At 46.3% G+C, this 20,071-nt stretch overlaps 1 protein-coding gene across 1 annotated transcript in view; it reads left to right on the forward strand.

Annotated features, from left to right (window-relative positions):
• BCR (BCR activator of RhoGEF and GTPase) overlaps nucleotides 1–20,071 on the forward strand; it is a 100,067-nt gene that overhangs the window by 63,172 nt on the left and 16,824 nt on the right. The window contains exons 5-12 of the mRNA XM_050906789.1: nucleotides 2,774–2,881; nucleotides 4,644–4,704; nucleotides 5,636–5,688; nucleotides 6,041–6,181; nucleotides 15,626–15,747; nucleotides 16,995–17,163; nucleotides 18,547–18,666; nucleotides 19,625–19,700. Coding sequence (XP_050762746.1) covers nucleotides 2,774–2,881; nucleotides 4,644–4,704; nucleotides 5,636–5,688; nucleotides 6,041–6,181; nucleotides 15,626–15,747; nucleotides 16,995–17,163; nucleotides 18,547–18,666; nucleotides 19,625–19,700 — 850 coding nt within the window. The remainder of the gene's footprint in view (nucleotides 1–2,773; nucleotides 2,882–4,643; nucleotides 4,705–5,635; nucleotides 5,689–6,040; nucleotides 6,182–15,625; nucleotides 15,748–16,994; nucleotides 17,164–18,546; nucleotides 18,667–19,624; nucleotides 19,701–20,071) is intronic.

Consider the following 20,071-nt stretch of genomic DNA (forward strand, 5'->3'; position numbering starts at 1 on the left):
TCAAAATATGGGAATCTGCTTTTCACTGCCAGCATGTTTTAGCCAGGAGGAGTCAAGTTGGTGCCTTGGTGAGTAGTTCATGGTATGCAATTTGAGCAACTGGTTTAAGAAGACAAATCCACCTGCTGCTGGCTGCTGAAGCAAAGATACAGAAGGCTGCTGAAAGTGGAAGCCTCACAAACTGCATTGAAAGTGTAGTGCAGCAATAAAGACAGCATTGATTGAAGAAGACCTGAATATATTCTTTATCACTGCTGGCTGTCAGGCAAGCTTTGACTCACCGTACAGCTACTTAGGCCTTTGTTTAAGACCATTTCTTGCTGGTGGTGATCACAGGTGCAGGAGTTAAGCCCTTCTGGCACTCTATTTTTATGTTCCCCTGATTTTTCTGCATTTGTGACAGAATCATTCATTTTGTTGGATTAGTATTGGAAGCAAAGGAACAAATTGCCCTAGTGCAGGAAGCTTTGAGCTAGCTTAGCAGTTTCAGTTTCTGGTGGTCTGGTACAGTATCAGTGGGAATTGCGAACTCTTTGCTGAATGAGATAAAGCTAATAATTCTTGGCAGGCAGTGGGAAGCAGCTAGATGAGAGAGATGGCAAGAACATCAGGCATTACAAGACATCTATACCGGATATACATCAAATCTTTTGGAGCAGACTGTTTACTTGTGGTCACGTCATGCAACCTGATGATAAACACTGGAATCCTTGTTATTATCCTGAGGTCCCTGGGGACATTAATTTTCTTTAATATCATGCAAAACAAAGCACCGTAGATTGAAGTTATAGATAGTGCATGCAAGGAGTTTTAGAATTTCATGTGGTCTGGCACAAAGTACGATCCATTTGCAACATCATTGACTGTTATTCCACCTTTTTCCTGTTGAAACTAAGGAAAAGGAAAAAAAAAAAGACGCTAGGCATGTGGGAGTGAAATATGCTTCTCATTTTTGGGGAATATTTTGTATGTATTTTTTATAACTAGAAATGAAACACTTTAGAACTGTTTTTAGAAATGACGGAATATTTAGCAAATATTATCACTGATAGTTTTCAGGAATGGAAAAAAATTTAACCAAAAGCCAGTTATTTCTACCAAAGCTTGTTTAATTTTCAGTGTGTTCTTTTTAATTGAAAAAGAGAAAAATTAAACCAGCATGCAAACTGTGTGCGAGCATTATTGCTTTGATTGGAAGCTCAGTTTTTAATGAAAAAGATGTTTTCATGACAGCATGTTTAGAGGAGGAAAACAAAAGCTTAGAAAGACTGTTCAGGAGTAGCAGGAAATGGAAGAGCCACACGGGAATGGAGAAACTTTAAAGCTCTGCCATATTAGCTGGCATCATCCAAACCCGAATGTCATAAGCCCTGCAAATGATCAGTAATTCTGACAGCAGCTTCGTCACAGAATTGTGCCCCAGTGACAAATACAGATTTTATTCTCTCCACGCTGGTGGGGCCAGGTCATCCCTAGCATAAGTGAGTGCTGTTTCCTTCAGCTTCAGTCATAACTGTGTTATTTTGTATGAGGGTTAAGATTGGTTCCTAATCTTTCAGTAAATGTGCCCTAGGAAATAGCTCGCTGTTTCTTAGCCTCTGTTAGCTAAAGAAATTTGTGCAGGGAATGTTCTCCTGAGAATGACTTTTTCTCTTCCATCATCTCTTGCACAAAGCTCCATAGAGAGTGGGGAACACAATGATTATGAGAGAGCAGGAGAGGAAAAGAGCACTGTCTGTGGGAAAGTTAACTGCTCTGCCTGTTGCACATCTTGGGCATAAGTGTCAGGGAAGTTGCAGAAATAATAAGGTGAGTGCAAGCTCTGGTAAGAAACTTCTCTTTAATGGAGCCTTTTACAGCACTCCACCTGTTGGCTCACTACTGACCATGCACTTGCAAGCATGTTCAAGCTGCTGGGGTGTTTACAGCACAGCCTGTGTAGCTCTGCAACACAAAACCAGCTCTGCAATCCAGACAAGCTTGGAAGCTACCCAGGTTTTCCCAAGCTGGATTGTATGTTCTCTGGAATAAATATGGCTGCAATTCCTGAGTCAGCAAACGGGATCAGTGCTCAGACTCAGTGATAATAATGACTTATTACTGCACTCTGAGGCCTCCTCCATCTTATTCTGGACTAATTGAATATTCCTTCTGCTGGAAAAACTGCCATTTTCTGTTACCTAGTGCTGCAGTCACTGCCTTCCAAACAGATTGTGCTCTGGATCTCTCTTCTGTATTTTCAGCACTCTGCTGCCCTTATAACGATGTTCGCTAATGCAGATATGGGTTAATATCTGGGTTTGATTTAGTGTGTCCATCATGCAAAAGCCAACAGGTAGCTTACTGGGGTCACGTTTGTGCTGTTGGGCTGAATCATTCCTGTCTGATTCATATTTTGTGGCAAATAGCCAGCAGCTCCAGTTACACCAATGAGCTAAAATATTAATAGATACTAATCTGGCAGTTCAGAACGGAAAAATAGATGGCAGTTCAGAACGGAAAAATAGATGGCAGTAATAAGGATGTGTCATTCTTGCAGGCTTCCTCATCCTTCACAAGTGAACTTGTTCAGCATAGATGGAACTGGGTGCATGGGAGCACCTGTGCTGGTTAAGCAAAGCTGACAGGCCAGAGATGTCTTTCTGGGCCTGCTCAGCATTCCGTGCGATTCTTTGGTGTGAAGGAACATGACCTGATCATTAGATACTGAGGCTGGCTATCCCAAACTGTCTTCTTCCCCAGCGTTTACTGTATTTTGTTTTGCTTCCTGCAGGCCAGCCAGCTGGGAGTGTACCGGGCCTTTGTGGATAACTATGAAGTTGCTATGGAGACAGCAGAGAAATGCTGCCAAGCCAATGCTCAGTTTGCTGAAATCTCTGAGGTAATGTCACGGTATTCAGACACACGAGCCGTCTGGATCTGACTAATACCCTGCGATGTCACTCCTGTCTATCCTCCAAGTATCTTTGCAGCCCTGACTTCTGGAGGAGTTGTGAGCTCCCACAGACTCACTGCTTCAGCTCATGTTCTTATAGCGATTTATACTCTGGGCTAATAACAGTTATCATATAGACAGTCTTTATGTATTGTCCCCACCCAGGGAATCTTGTAAAAACTGGCATTGCTTTGAACTTCTCAGCTCTGTGCCACCTTCATGCATTTCTAGAAGGGAAAGCTGTATTTGAGTTTCTTAAATATTTCTCTTGCTAATGATGATGCTGACTATGGTGTAAAAAGCCATCCTTAATGGCTTGCATTACGGCTGTCAGTGGAATTGCAGGCTTTACTGGCATGGAGAGGAGGAGAGGGTAGCTCTCTGTTTAAAAAGGCAAGTGTGTCAAAGGTAATCTATAAATTATTCATAGGGCTGCTGTGATTTCCTCTCTTTAGGAGGAGTACCTTGTGTCAAAGCATTTTGAATACTTTTTCAGGCTTCCCAGGCCACCAACTTTGCCTGCAGTGCATGGTCTCATTGACTCTTTGTACTGCGGTGATTATATCTTGAACTCAGTTACCAAGAAAACACGAACTTCATATGTGTGGCCTTAAAAACAAGCAGATAAATAATCACAGCTGAATAATACTAGGGACATTTATTGCTCTGAAAAAACTCCTGAGTACTTTCAATATTGCATGTCCCTTTAGATTTTTATGATAAAGAGGTAAAATAGAACCTGTTCCCTCTGTGAAATGAGGGAAGCAAGGCTTGCCTTTTGGGACGTGCTGTACTACTCATCAGAGTGCAAATGCCTTCTATTCTCTCCTGAGGATTTCCACCAGGTTCTGGTCCTTTACCTGACCACTTCTGTGCTCTAGTGGTGTCAACTCATTAGTAAAGTAGCTTCCCGTGTGCTTGCTTTTCTTTCAGTACTAAAAAGTGTTTCATGGACTTTCCCATTTATTAATAGTAGTATGTGTAGATAGTATTATGGTAGTCCCTAGAAGACAGAATAGAGATTAAGGCCCCAGGGTCCTGGGCTCTGTGCAAATGTGATCCCTTGGTTTTGCTGTTTTCTGAAGGATAATTCTGAAATCATGCTAGTATCTACTGTATTTGGAATGATAGTGATGATACTTTTGCATTTGTGTCCTGGTGAGGATTTCAGAGCTCAGCACATTAATGCACATAGCTTCATGGTCCATGTGCAAAGAGAAGAGTCACAGGCATTGTTCCTTTTCTGCCGTGAAAGAGAGCTGACTTGTCCAAGGTCACCCAGCTCTGAGTACAGGTATAAGGAAGTATAACCTGGGAGTACTGAATCCCAATCCTGTACTTTATTTATTGGTGCTGTACACATGCTGTGACAATGGCTGCATCCTTATGGACATGTCTTTCTTCTGCAGGTGATTTAAACTCCACCATCCCTGTTGCTATAGGTGGTTCCCTGCTTTGCTGCATCTCTATCGACATGCACTCCTAAGAAAACTGCTTAATATTTGAGATGTGTGGGTGCCTGTGACATGGCAATGGTGGATTTACCAAGAAGGAAAGCTCATTTTTCCTTCACTGACTTGAACTGTGATAGGGCTGTCCTCCATTCACACTTAGGCCCTCCCTTGGAGGAGCAGATAGTCTGTTACATTCCCATGTGATATTTCAAGGTGATTGACTGTCTGCTACGTGGGTTTTCTTTTTCTTTTAGAATCTAAAGGCTAGAAGCACAAAGGAATCTAAAGATCAGACGACGAAAAATTCCTTGGAAAGTGAGTGATCCATACAGAGGAAACTGTGGTTTGTCAGGACTGTGTGGAGGCTATTGCCAAACCTCCACTCTCCCTTTTTCTTTTTAAATGCTGGAAGGTTATGGAGTCTCTGCTGGCTCTACCTGGGAAATCAGTTCCCTTTTGCTAAGTAGCAGAGCTCATGCATAGTAAGCTGCATGCATGCACGAGGAAGCCCCTGCCCAGCTTAAAACCTCATCAGTCCCTTTGGGCAAAACCAGGCCAATCAAAGGACTGATGTGATTTTTAAGAGAACATCTGCTACCCAGCGATAGCACAAATACAATCCTAGCAGATATTGTTATATGGTTTTTGTCCTATGGTAGCATCTAGAGAGCCTGGTCAAGATCAGGTTCCATGGTGCCTATCTCTATGCACATAAGTAGAAGACAACCCATGTTATAAGAAGTTTCCATACTCACTAATATAAAAGCCAATCCCCTTCCTGTTTTGGCCTATTATCAGGATTTGGAAGCACTCAATATGTCATGCTGAACTCCAGAAGGAGGGATGCACTGCCAACCTTTCAGGGACCTCCTTGGCAACTTTAAGAGTGCAAGGCCAGATTCTGACCTGTGGGACCAGGCAGGTTGCCAGTGAATTGTTGGAAGTGTGCCATGCTGCGTGCAGTTGTTCTGTACCACCTTATGTACTCCTCATCCACTGTCTGGCAGGGCGTGCTCACGAGTGGGCATCTGGTTGCTGTGGAGCATATTTATTTCCTCTGTGTGTTCATGTGTGTTTTACTGGCTGTGCAGCACATTAACCTTAGAGAAGGGAATTTTCCAGTAGCTCATTGGTTAATAAGCCTATGCCTGTACATTCAGTTGCATTGGACAAGTTGCTCTGTAGAGGCTGTATTTAGGTACCTCTTCCTTATGTTCCTGCTGCTTTTTTTTTTTTTTTTCCACAGCTTTATTATACAAACCAGTGGATCGAGTGACTCGCAGCACACTTGTCCTGCATGTAAGTATCTGAAGGGTAGTTTTCAAACTTTAGGCCCCTTTCCTTCTATCTTTGCCCTTCAAATTTTCCATGGAGCTGCAGGACTGCAAAAATAAGCCTGTCATGCTGTGTAAGAGCCTCTTCCCTTTACACTAAGGGGAGGGAGTCCATAGGTAGGACCCTGCTACCTCTTCAGTGGTGTTACCAAGAAGTGCAGAGTATTATCCTCTTCCTCTAGACATAAAGCCTTGCTCTAATCTGTAAGAAGAAGCTGGAGCATCTTGTCCTACAGCTCTAGTTAGGGACCCCTCAGACCCTTCTGCTTTCCCGTGCTGCTCATGATTCTGTTCTTTGTTTGTGTTCCTGGTGTCAGGATTTGCTCAAGCACACTCCAGTGAGCCACCCTGATCATCCACTCCTGCAGGATGCTCTGCGGATCTCGCAGAACTTCCTCTCCAGCATCAATGAGGAGATCACTCCTCGTCGGCAGTCCATGACTGTAAAGAAGGGGGAGGTGAGTCTTCCTGCTTTCGTTATCTTCTCAGTTTCTAAATACTGGTTGTGCCTTTTCTGTAGAGCGGAGTAGGAAGTTACGCTATTAATTCGTTTGTTGCTAAGATACAGTTTCTGCAGTGTCCTTGTTCTCTGAAGGATGTGGTACAGCTCCTCTCTGTTTTCTGTTCGGAAAACAATTTGGAAACCCAGAGGAAAAGTATGATTAGAGTTTTGTCCTTAGCATTGTTATAATCATTTGTCATACATAATTTCTATGATGCATATTGCTATGCACTAAATGGATTTGTATTTTACCTGCAAACTGAAACCAAGCCTGGGAGGAAAAGAAGGTGAGGAAACATCAGAAATCATAAAAGATTAGGAAAAGCTGTTTTCCAGAATCTTCATTCTCGCCATAAAACTCATTTTTTGCATCCTCATTTCAAAGAATGTTGTAAATCGGACTGGGAAGCAAAACAAATGGAATGAGTTGGGAAAGCTAAGGGAGGCAATTGACTCCTAAGGGTGTAATATAACTCTTCTCAGCTCTGCTAGGAGCTGGACTACACCAAGAAAGTTCTAAGATGTGCAGTTCCTTTACCTGCATGCGATGTTGTGCAAGGAGGGCATAGAGCTACACAATGGTAAAGTGCTGTATGCCTCAGTGGGCTTGATTCATCTGCCTCATAGTTTCATTAGAAAGCAGTTCAGTCCTTCCTGATGAGGAAAGGCTGGGACTGACAGAAGTATTAAGAGAGGAAAGAATGTAGGAGATTGGACAAAAGAGAGGTGCAGCTCAGATAGCATATGTGTAAGAGGAATTGTGGCAGCGTGCCAGAGACACTGGCTGATCAAAAGTGACCCAAATTACTCTGTACAAAACATCTCTTACAAAGCCCAGGAGATTGTTAAGATACCATGAAACTTCATGATGTATTCCTAAATCCTGTCAGCTAAACATGCTTGCTTTTAGCTGTAAAACTGATTTTCGCTTGACAAAGATTTGCTAGAAGCTGCAGTACTGGGAATTTGGTCCACTTTGTCCTGCAAGTCTTGCTCATTGTCTCATTTTGTCAACTGAGGAAGTCTGCAGCTGAGAAAAGGAGGGGCTGAGCAATTGGAGACTGAGGTAGAAGCTCAGACATCAGTCACCAGGGCCTCAGTGATAGTAGATGGCCTCATTAAAGTGGGTGCTGATTGAGTCGTAGCAGAAATTGCAGGCTAGAATGCCCCCTTGCAGGGGAGGGAGCATTTTGTGTTCTCTGGTTGTCTGTCAGCATCCCAATGAGGGATGCAGGCTTTGAAAAGTGTCATGCAGAATCCTAATGAGGTGCCAGAGCCCAGGCAGAGGGACAGGCTCAGGAGGATGATCCTGATGATGTCTTTTTGGATTGGTGTATTTGTCAGATCTTAGAAAGCAGGAAGGGGAGGCTTGTCAGGATTGGGCTCAGCAGGCCCGTTCACACTCTCACTGGTCCTGCAGTGACTCCATGTGTGATGTGGGGAGGAAAAGAAGGGGACATACCCAAGGAGAGGGCTGTGGGTGTGCTGGAGGGGACTGGGAACCCTTTGTGCTGCACACAGCTTGCACTGAGCCCAGGGAAGAAAAGGACTTGCTTCTGATGCTTCCCAGAGTTTGCCTTCCACTCTGGGAATCTGATGGTGGATACTTTCTTTAGTCATTTGGCACAAATATCCCACTTTTTTCAAAGCGGTAATGCTCCAGTTGACACCACTCTGTGTCTAGAGAGTAGGTATGTTCACTCTCTGCATAGTAATCCAGAGACACAAGTCTGCTCCCAGCTACTCCATGTGGGTTAGTGATGGCTGCTCCTTCCTACAAGCTACTCAGCTTGGGGTCATAGCTGGGTTTTGTTTATGCCTGTAAATCTTTCCTTTTCTACTTATCCTTTCCTCCCACTCACCTTGCTTGTGCTTCCCCTGGGGTGACAGGACAGTGTGCAGTTTGCATCTCCTAATTGACTGCTCTCAATGCATAATGCGTTTTTTATTTTAATGAATCACCAGCTTGCTTTGATGGCTTTTTTCATTATTTGTCTTCCTCCCATTGAAATTTCCTTGGTGGAAAGGAAGGAGGGAAAACAACCCTTTCCCCTCATATATTGCTTAGGTGCTGATCTCAGTTATCTTTTTTTCCCAGTCCTTGCCTTTTATGTGGAATATTTTTCCCCTTTGAGTGTGTCGTGGGGAGGAGTCAAATCTCTTTTGCCAGCCTCTTGCTCCAGCTCTTTTTCTTATGATTGCTTTGAACTGGGGAAAGCAGCTAGTTGTTAATCTCCCTAGTGACAGGCTGCAAAGGAGAGGAGTGCAGGTCAGGAGAGAGTACAGGCTCATCAGCACAGTATTCCTCCCTTCTGCAAAAGATGATTCCCTGCTCCGGGAGCATCGACTCAGTCTGACCTGCCTGCTGTCTTCCTGCATGATGTCAGGTGTGCTTCCTGCACACCAGCCCCCTGTTTCTGCTTGGCTCAGTAGGCTTTTTTCTAATTCTAGACTTGTGCATATAAACCGAAAGTTTTCTGTGACACATGGACCTGGCTTAATTTGCTGGGCTGAATGATTACTTCAGGTAGTGCAAGGAGATAGGAACAAAGGGAGTAAAACCATTCACCAGAGGGACAGAAAAGGCTATAACAGGGAAGGCAGTATTGGTGAGTTAAGCCTACAAACACATAGTTTGGTCCTTGCTGCCTGTGAGGCTGACTGTAGCTAGTCTTCTCTGCTTTGTGGTTTGCTGAGGGCTGTGATATGGAGGAGCCAGGAGAGCACCAGCCCCAGCCTGGCAACACAGGGGAACCAGGAGGGCTTATCTGGGCTTTTGGGTCTGTTTCCATTCAACCTGAACTGCTGCATTCTCTTGCTCCCTCCTTTTCTTCCGATCTTTCTACTTTTGTGGTTTTACTTTTTTACTTTTTTTCGTGGATTATCTGCAGGTATCCACTTTGCCCACCCTCTAAATAACCAAACAAATGCACGGAGGGAAAGGGTGTCTGAGTAGCACTGTACCTTCTGACTCAGAATGCAAGTGGTGGAGAATCTTCCACCCCTTAGGACCATGGAGCAGGCATCTTATTTGCTCACTGCTGATCCTTCTTCACCACTATCCTCTTGGCTTAAATAGGGAACCTGTTTAAGGTTCTACTGGGGATGGTCCCTTGGGGAAGCAGGAAAATGAATGCTTTGAGGTGAAGGATGTGCCACTATTACGTGCCAGAAGGAAGGGAGTAATAACCTTTCTAGTCTTATTAACAGAGCAGCTATATGGACTGCATGGGTTTTTTTCAACTCAGCCTGGATGCAAATGACTGTAGAGCTTGTGTCGTCTTTCCCTGCCAGAAGTAAAGGCTTGTGTTTCCAGCTAATTCAGCCCATTCTTGTAAAGCAGGAATTAATGAAACTGCAAAAAAATTGCAGAGCTCATTTGGGAGATGGTGGTTCCTTTCTTGACTGCTGCTTGTCTAATGCTCTTTGCTGGATGTTGTTTCAGGGCAGTTCAGACCAACCTGATTGGTGGCAGCTGCCATTCTGCCTTGCCCCGGCCGTACAGTCCCACCGTCTCTGAAGTGTTCACACTGGTATTTGTGTGATCCCACAGTGGCATGGAGGAATGGAGCTGCCTAAAAACGAAGTCTTTTTGAGTTCTGGGTCGCTCTGCTAGCTGAGCGGCTTAGTGTCTGGTCTCATCAGCACCAGTCCAGACACAAGAGGGCTGACAGGCAGTTCCTTCTGGGATCAAGCCCACTAGATCACATGTTGGATCAGCTTATGCTACTGTGCACCTTTTCCCTTGCCCTGGAGAGAAGAGGCTGCTTGGCAAGCTGCTCTACCATGTTTCTAAACGTGGTTTTAAACTGCAGTCAAGGGACTGGCTATCATTGCCTTAGGCTCCCGTTTAACTTGGTAGAGACCAAGTGTGCTAGGGAAGGGAAAGGACAAAGGACATTTGAAAGGGAGCAGAAGTGCAGACTAAAGCCTTTGAAAAGCTGCGAGCTAAGCTTAGACACAGGCAGTGATGCACAGCTTGAGGCCTAGTGCCTACTGCTTCTGGAGACCTTGGGCAGATGTTGGCAATAGAGCACTCAAAAATGATCTTGGATGCTTCACACTCTGTCTTACAGCTGGAGTCAGAGAGGTCATGGTGACAGGAGCTTTGGAAAGAAAAAAGAAAGGCTATTAAAATGCTCAAAGAGCAGCCAGTTTAGCTCCCTAGGCAGAGCATCCCTTTATTCTGCAATGCTGGTCTTGCAACACACGCACACACACACAAGGAATCATTTTCTTCCTACACTCTGCAGAAAGCCAAACCACCTCTTCCTCACTGACATATGCCAATACCCGTCTCCCGCTTTTACCCTCCTCCTGCATCACACATGTTCCAGTCCTTCCCAGGGCTCTCACGCACACTGCAGGCCTCTGCTGTCACCACATTTGATGAGCTCTTTCCTTAGCACACAAGTGAGGAGACGGCCTTTTGTACAGCTGTGATTCTGGATGAGTAGATTTTTAAATTCCACTTTTTGTAATGTGTCTCAGATAAGCTGGTCTTCTGCCACACTTCCTGGAGTTAGACAGTACGTGACAGCAGCAGGATTTATCATATGCAAACAGCACAAAAACACTGTAGGATGAATAGATGAGCATACAGGTAGTCGTGAGGTTGGTAGCAGAGGAGGGGGAGATGCTCACTGATGACAGAGGTAAGAGGAGGAGGACAGCAATAGGCAATCCAAAGAGGATATCCAAGCACTGAAAGATGTACAGGGAGAGCTCTTTTGTCCAGAGCACTGAGGTGGGTGGGAGAAGAAGCAGGTGAAAACATGCAAAGGAAAGCAGAGCCTAGAAAGGAGACTTGGGACTCATACTGCACCAGTACAGGAGCTTTGCAAGAGCCACTGAAGGTAACAGTCAGCCCAGGCCCTGTTTGAGAGATTAAAGATTATCCTAATTCACTCCATTATGATACAAAACAGAAAGTTTTCCCCCAGGCCTCCTGGAACACTTTTCTATAGTGGAGCTGAGCTCCTGTGCTGGACGCCTAACAGTCTTGGGGCTGTCTGTGGAAGAGAGGGGGTCACTCTGCCACTGTACTGCCACTCTGATCCTAAGCTTATGTTTTCTTGGATGTTTATGTGGTGTTTCTGTAGTCTATATGTCATTTCAGGGTATTTTAGGAAACCTTTAGCACCTTTGGTAACCTTACCAAACGAGGAACTTTGGAAACAAGGTAGAGAGATGGTTTCCCACACATAGGCTGTTGTATGTCATGTACAGCAGGATCACCCAGCCAAAAGACCTCATGTTTCAGGAGACCCTGTTTAACAGGAGGCCACCAAAGGAATAGCTGTTGCTGGCCCTGGGTGGGAGCAGTTGACCAAAGTTGGCTTTGGTTCCCAAACTGCTAGAGAAGGCCTGTGGAGCTGAGGTGGCATGGGCATCTGGCCGGCAAGAGTCCTGTCTGAGGGGCCTGGTGGCTCCCTCAGGGTGGGGTAGGATGGGCTGACTCATGTCGGGAGGTCCGGGAAGGTGCCCTGCACTCCCTCACTGTGGGGTTTGGCAGAGATCTGGTAAGCCAGTTGGGAAATCCTTTTATTGTTTCCCTCTGACCTGCTGAACCCTCCCAGCAAGATGAATCATTTGCAACAAAGGATGTGACCCTTTGCTGGAAGCGCTCCTCCTCTGCTCCACTGATGCTGAGCAGCCTGGGACATGCTTGTTGTGCCCAGCCCTAATGAAAGTCCTGTTTTCCGAGAGAAGCTGGTGGTTAGATCTAATATCAAGCTCCACACCCCTGTGAGGAGAGATTTCCTGACTTGATCCACGAATGTTTTTTCCTGTCCTCTCCTCCCCAGATGCTTGGTTGCTTTTGTGGCAGTTTACCCCTGCTGCTTGCTGAAGGGAGACCTTCTCAACTAGCTCATGAGCAAGAAGATATGAAGAATGAAAGGTCTGGGAAGCTCAGTGTTTTCCTCTGAGTGGCTGACTGGAATACATCCCTTTCACCTCTTTACTTCTGTTCCAGTCAAGCTTAGGAAATGTAGCCTTGTCTTCTTCCCACCCAGCTCTCTTTCTGGGAGACCACGCTGCCAGAGACTTTTTGCTGCCTCATGGTAGCACTGTGTCTCATGTCAGCCAGGGTATTTTGTACCCAGGAGTGCTAGCCAAAATAAAGTCAGTGCAAATGAGTGGTACCTCAGTCCCAGATGGGAAGTATGAAGGCTGTTGAATCACACTCCTGTTTTGGCATGATATGGCTGAGCTTTCTGCTTGGGTTTTGGGGAGATGTGGGACAGAGAGCATGGCTGCTTGGAGGAAGCCTACTTGGATGGTGACAGCAAAGGACTGTGCACCAGCAGGTTAGGTGCAACTTCAGAAGGCAGGAGAAGGGCTAGCCTGGTTGGACCAGGCAGGCCACATGGGGAGGTCTGTAGCCTTGCTGCACGGAATACTGATGGGCTCTTCTTTTCTTACTTTGTGGAAGCCTGACACAAACATTTCCAGTCAATGGTGCCTCTGTATGCGCTTCCCCTTCACTTGAGGACATGCTTGTCTTCAAAATGCTCTGGTCTAGGCGATGGTACTGGAATACTGCCAAAACCAGGGGGCTGATCTAGGGCTGAGCAGTAGTCCTTCACAGTCTTCCAACAGCTCTCATGGGCCTGTGCCCTCCTTTGTCTGTGAAGAAACGCGTTGCTGGCCATGTTGGCCTGTCTCTGCCACCAGAGACATCTTCCCAGGATGGGGTGCTGAGTCTGTGCCCTGGACTAGCCTTGAGTATTTTTCAGCTAGGAACTCTCAGCAGGGTGCTGGGCTGGGGTCTTGGCCGATCTCTCCCACTGCCATGCCTGGCAGAGGGGGACAGAAGGCCAGGTCAGGACTGAGCCATGTCCCTGCCAGGTAGGAAAGGGGCAGTGCCACATCCTGCTGGGTAGCAAGAGATGAGTGAGCTGTGAGAATGTCTTTACACCTACGAATAATGAGCAGGGGTTGAGCTGGCAACAAGCAGCTATTCTCATTGCGCTGGAGGAGCTGAGCTGATTTGCTGTGTAATTAATATGCATCAGGTCTAAAAACCTGAGATCAGGGTTTTGGCTTGCTCAGAAAATATCTTTCCCTGCTTCATTATTGCTCCCAGATGAAATTCTTTGCAGCTGTGGAGTGTGTTTTTGCTACTGACAACATACCTCCTCCTTTATTTATTTTTAAAGCTTAATGTTTCTAGTTTCCTACCTGGGGTTTGTTTGCCAGGCAGGAGGGGGATGCATGCACAAGTGCGCATCAGCAGCAGAGACATTAATGCAGGCAGACATTCTCTCCAAAACCACTGAGGAGAAGCCAGGAGGATCACACCCACCTAAAAATAAACATTAACATATGTACAGGCCTTTCTGAGCCTGAATCACTGCTGAATACCAGATCTCCACAGACTCCTGCCCAGAGATGGTGCAACAGTCTGCTAAGGAGCAGCCTTGCTTCCTGGCACTATGGGAAAGGTGCAGCTTTTGCTGCTGCTGCTCACAGATTTCCAGGACCTTTGTGTAATGGAAGGCAGCACGAAGATGAGATGCTGACACTGGTATGTGTGCTTTAACAGCTAGCTGAGGTGCTCGTGCAGCTGCAGACAGGAAAGTGCAGACTTTCAATCCATGTCAGGAAGTTTAGGTTGCTGTAGGACAGAATGTGGAAACAAGAATTATATCTGCAAGGGCATTTCTTTGCCTTGTGTTCCTTGCCATGATGCCTGCTGGGCTCAGGACTGATGTGGTTTGTTTTCATTTTGGAGAGCCAAGATGGGAAGAATGGTAGGCGGAAGGAGAGGCAGCGTGGGGGTTTGCACTCCCACACCCTCTGCAGTAAATGTATTCAGGGCGTGTTAAGTCACGCAGCAAACAAAACCCGTGGGGCACAATCTGAGAAACTGAGGCATCAATTCTGGTTTGGATGTCCTAACCTTGCTCAGGTTAACTGCTTTCCTGTTGCATACTGCTGCATAGCTGAGCACAGCTGCCTCTTGGAAATGGACAGTTTTCATGTATGTGTTTCCCAGCGTGGGGATCACAGAGATACTGCAGGTCGGGAGTGAGTCGTACTGACAAGTCCCGACCATGGGCCTGGGGAAGGCTGACAGTGAGACAGCAGGGGGAGGTGTTGGTTAGCGCCGGACAGGGTTAGCAGATCTCTCCAATCCCCAGCCACGGTGCTGTCTAGGTATATATGGTATGTGTAACGTGTCGCTCATTGGTGTCAGGGGAGCATCCTCATAGCTGGAATAGTAAGGAAATAGTATGGGTCAGGAAAAAGTACCTTAGCTACTTAGCACGTGTGGAGCAGCTGATGGTTCCTGCTTGTACTGGCTGTGAAGCAAGGCAACACTGACAGTTATACGTATTGGTGGGAATAAAATTTGCCCAAAGTTGAATACCCCTGACTTCTGTTTGAAAATCAGTGGGAGATATCTATTCCAGATGTGCACTCAGAGTCCTGTTGATCCTGACATCAGAGCAGGAGGCCTGAGCATAGAGCAAGGCTTGAAACTCCTTGCTTGGTCACTGGTAACAGCACACAGCCATCTGTCTCAGTGCCAGTGCTCCAGCCCTTTATTCTTTCAACTATGGAGTCCCAATAAGGGAATTAGGAAAGCAATGCTTCTGCCTACCAATGTGTGCCTCTTATTTAGGAGGTTGTGAAGCTCCCTGGAACTAGAAACAGGAAAAAAGGCATCAGAGTTGTGCAGCTTCTTTGCATCTTCTTGGTTTGGGGAATGTTTATATGATACATAAAAAAGATTTAAATAGGCATTGGGTGGGGACATAACCAGATGGTCCTATTTAAACACAGGTTGATAAGGGACTACTGAGAAGTTTGCTAGATACACATTTTGTTCAGGAATTGTCCCTTAACAGCACTTGTAATAAAGAAGCAGCCATGGCATTCAGCTGTTAATGTTGACAAACTACTGTTGTGAACCGGGAGTGGAGATGTTCGTGGAGGTGTTTGCTCCTCTTTCTCCCTGGTGGGGTAGCTTAAGCTGAATTCAGTGGCTGGGTGACTCCTGAGAAAACTGGTGTTTGCTGCTCTCTGCTGGTTTGTGAGGGGATGATGTGCTGTCAGTGATTCTGGCCCTTGGGTACACAGAAGCTGGGGAATGACTCACAATAAATTACACTTGGGCTCAGGAACAGGTGATGGAGAGAAGCCTGAAGTCTGACCCAGAACCAGGTAATAAAGGAGATGCATGGCCATTTCTGCCCCTGGGAGAGAGGGCAGCAGCAGGGAGCAGAACTTACAGCAAGGAACATTTAGTAGCCTTTTTTCTTTTTTCTGAATTAGACCAATTTACTGAATTGGCTCAGGTAGGAGTCATGTCTAAGGAATGTGTTGCCCCAGTGCCAAATCTGGGGCTCATATTGTACCAACTAAAACATTTTTTCTGTTTTTTCACCAGCACCGGCAGCTGCTGAAGGACAGTTTCATGGTGGAGCTGGTTGAGGGGGCTCGCAAGCTACGTCATGTCTTTCTCTTTACTGATCTGTTCCTTTGTGCCAAGCTCAAGAAGCAGATTGGAGGGTGAGGTTTTCCTTCTGGACTATGTGCTTTGCACCTCAGCTTCAGCAGAATCCTGGGTTTAGCCAGCAGTTTTAGTTGAATATGAATACCCCAGACCTGGGTAACCATAATCCACAAGATGTAGTTAGACAAGGAATGATCAGCAAGGTAGTACTGTCTATTTTATGAGACCTTGGCCAAGTCCTGATCCCTCAGGAAAGGTTAATTCCTCCCGCCGCTGCCCCGAACCTTCCTAGGAAAATAGGATGTGCTGTAGCTGCTGGTATTCTGGACAAATGCCATTCATTTTTCTACTTCCCCTTTCTTTTAATAGGTGACATTCTTCACTTTCTTTTGTTACTAAGGTTATTAATTTTGCCCTTGCAGCTACAGCCAGTTAACAGTTTTGCAGAAAAATGGAAAAGGTACAATAAACAGACTATGTGTCAACCCCACAGTGCAGCTATAAAAACAGTTTTGTTGACATTTTTCACAAATGAGGGAGGAGGCGCCTTTACCAACATACCTGCCTCAAGCAGGGCTTCTCTTCATTTGGTAAATGTTCTGCTCGGGGAGACCCCTCTCATCTTCTTGCCCTCCTCAAGCAAAAAGTTGTTCCTGCCCCTTTTGAAGCACATGCTTGTGAGGAATGAACCTTCAAAAGAGTGGGACATTCCCAAGAGTGGATGTTGCTGACAGTAGAGGTGGAGAGGGAATAAATCACATGAAACATTAAAAAAGTGAACTGGTTATCTTGGTGAAATCATTGGAGAATGGCAGTTACGAGCTGTAGTTTCTCTCTTCTGATTGGATTACACAGAGGTTTATACATATTGGCTCACCTGCGCCACTTGGCCCTCCTAGCTCAGGCAGGAGAGACCTGGGTTTAGATCATAGGCAGCAGCCAGGTCAGAGGCATGGCATGGCTTTTGAACTTTGCCTCTATGGAGGCTTCAAAGGGAGAGCACGCAGGACTGAAAGGGTTTGCAAAAGATCGTTGTGGTTTCTTAGGATGAAAAGAACTAGATAACAAAACAAGTTGCTGTACTGTATTGCACAGCACTGCTGTGCTGTACTGGCTCTTGGCCCTTCTAGGCTTTCTTGCTGGAAAGCAGCCCTTTACCAGACTTTTTCCACATGGGAGTCACAGTGAAGTTGTGCCCATTTCTGTATCTTACGCACTATAGCGGGGAAGGACTTGTGGGAAGGGGCGGTGGGTGTTGCCAAACACTGGTGAGAGTAAAAGGTTTGGACCTTCTGTCTTTCAGAAAAAGCCAGCAATATGACTGCAAATGGTACATCCCGCTCACTGACCTTAGTTTCCAAATGGTGGATGAGTCTGAGGCAGTGCCCAATATCCCACTGGTACCTGATGAGGAACTGGATGCCATGAAGATCAAGATATCCCAGATCAAGAATGACATCCAGCGTGAAAAGGTAAGAGGGGTTGAGCACTCCATGCCAAGTACAGACTCGGTGTCTCTGCTGAGATGAGGTGCTGATAGAAGCAGCATTCCCAGAGCGGCACTGCATGGGGAGTCATGCTAAAACAGACTGTTCAGCAGAGGTTTGTGATGCAGCTCTATTATCAGTGATATCCAGATGCTCTGCAGCCCATTGTTGCTCGTCCTAGTGCATGGCTTGAATGATGGTGTCCTGTGAGGAGGCAGAAACAAAAAGACCCTGTAGTTGTACCCAGTAGCTCCTCTACTTGCATGGAACCACCTGTGACTGCTATCCCCGAGCATCCATGTGGAGGGCAGGGCTCTTATGCTGTGGACACGAGAGTGGCTTGCCAATTTCTGGCTGTTAAAGAATGATCCTGCAAGTGATTTTGGTCAGAAGCCATGTACTTCTGAATTTTTGCAGGCTCAGTTATGCTTTTGAAGCTGTTTCTGACTTCACTGGTGTCAAAGCACCAGCAAATATATGGAGAACACCAATTATGCTGACTGGACAGTCTGACACAGATATGGTGTCTCTGGCCCAGGCTTCTCTTTGCTTGCAAGATGTGTTTTCTCAGAGGTGTTAGGCTCCAAACCTTCCTGGAACCCAAATGAGAAATAAGAGTTTGAAAACTGAAAGCCTGCTGGTGTGTAGAACAGGATATGAATAACATTGCTTGTACCATGAGAAGACTATCCCCTGCGCTTCCAAAGAACATGCTTCTGCCTCTCTGCCCTGGCTGGCTTTCAGAGAGGGCTTCCTGGAAAAAGTAAGATATTAGGAGGAACACCATGTGGAAGCCTCTTACTCACAAGGTGCAAGTGTCTAAGATAGGTGATTCGGTGCATCAGTGCCAAACAATATACATGGCTGGGTTTGGGACTGGGTTTTATCCAAGAAAAAACCTTATTTTTAGCTGACCTCTTTTGAAAATGGATCGGTGAGTGGGAGATAATTTTGGCAACAGAGTTCTGGGCAGCTTCTAGAGAAGTTCCTTACTCTCTCCTTAGTTAAGGATGCTTGTGGAGGACCTGGCAGTGCTATGACTGCCCAGTGACATGATGCTGCTGCAGCCTCTGGAACAGAAAGTACAGGGTGTAGCTGGGACAGTGGCCACACACCTCTGCACCTTCGTCTGGGGCAGCTGGAATTGGGGAACGGAGCCAAGTCTGAGTGTAGAGATACTGCGGGTAACATCTTCCTGAGCAGCTGGGAGCCCTGTGGATCCTGCTGACAGCATTTCTCCTGCCTGGGGCCGTTTGGCTATTCACAGAGGGAAGGGACTGTGGATCTTAAAATGTCTGTCAGTGTAAATGGGGCAGACATTGGAGAATCACATGAGTCCTCTGTCTCCCTCTCTCCCCCACCCTTCAGAGGGCCAATAAAGGCAGCAAGGTCATTGAGAGGTTGAAAAAGAAGCTCTCAGAGCAGGAATCCCTCCTACTACTGATGTCTCCCAACATGGCCTTCCGTGTACACAATCGCAATGGCAAGGTGAGTGGCTCTTCTGGTCTCCCTCAGTGTGCAAGACAGAGGTTGGGGGGGAGCGGGGGGAGGTGTTTGTATATGCTGTTGTACAAGGAGGTCTTCATGCCCTCTACTGTCTGGCCTGAAAGCACTTTCCAAGCAGCAGACACCTAGCCCTTGCGACACCAAAGGTTATGATGACATCTTGTAAGGCTATGACTTACGTATTTGTATGTAACATTGGCATTTAAAAAATAACATTAGAAATTAGTCCCCTACCTCAGCACCTGTCCTGGCAAAGCAATAGGAACAGCTCTCTTCACCTAAGATAAAGCTCTGCAGCAGCTGCCTTCTAGACTTTGCTTCAAGTTCAAGGCTTAGCACACTCAGTGCTGTCTCTTCAGGACTGTAGGCTGCACTTGGCACCACGGATGCTGAATGGTTGTGAACAATCTCCTTTAGCGCTGTGGGATGCTTAATGTGCCAGAGGTATCCCCTGCTCTGGCAGTGCTGTAACCTGTCACTGTGGCCTTTCCATGCACATGGCAATGGATTAGCACGAGATCCTGTTACTACTCCGTGAAAATCCACAGGCTGGTCACTGCTTCCGCAGCTTGCATCTGTGTCTAGGCCTGCTCTGGAGGCTTTTGGGTTTCCTGGTGCAACTATTGTGAGGAATAGCACAGAGCTGCCATGGGACCTCATGCTGCCAGGGATGCAGCTGCTGTTTGCAGGGTGGAGCTCTGTGAAAGCTCTGACTGCAGGAGTCCGTGTTGGTACAGCTGGCACGTTGCTGAGAAGGCACATTGCCAGAGTCCCGTCTGTCACTGACAAAGCTGTGATGTAGGGCAACTGGCAGGAGTACTAGAAGGGCAGTATATCCAACAATTTCCACTGGAGGAGGGTGGGAGGCAGGCAGGCCGGCCTGCTCTCAGTGGTCGGTCAGACTAATGCATACCCCATTTTCTTCTCTTTTCCTGGGTAGAGTTACACATTCCTCATTTCATCGGACTATGAAAGGGCAGAGTGGAGGGAGAACATCCGGGAGCAGCAGAAGAAATGTGAGTGTCCCTCAGCTGGGCATTGGTACAAATACTGTGATCTTATTAGAGAGCAGGAGTCCAGAGGATGAAGTGTGGGGCAGGGTTCCCTGCCAAAAGAGAGAAGTATGTTGAAATCCACAGCACAACATGGATGTCTTCTGTCTCTGCACATCTGAGCCTGTCTGGGGGACTTTTGCTTGCAGCAACATGTAAGGAATGTGTAGGGAGAGCACTTAGTAAGTGTGTGGAGAGATTCTCCCATATACCCTAGAGATCAGAGCTCTGTGCAATTCCAGGTAGAGGGAACAGCTGCACCCTTTTACCTGGCTTTAATCCAAAGAAACTTATTTACTTTTTTGGCATGGGTGTTCTTTGGCTTTGCAAGAAAA

The sequence above is a fragment of the Gymnogyps californianus genome, chromosome 16 (assembly GCF_018139145.2).
Source record: "Gymnogyps californianus isolate 813 chromosome 16, ASM1813914v2, whole genome shotgun sequence".
Taxonomy (NCBI): domain Eukaryota; kingdom Metazoa; phylum Chordata; class Aves; order Accipitriformes; family Cathartidae; genus Gymnogyps; species Gymnogyps californianus.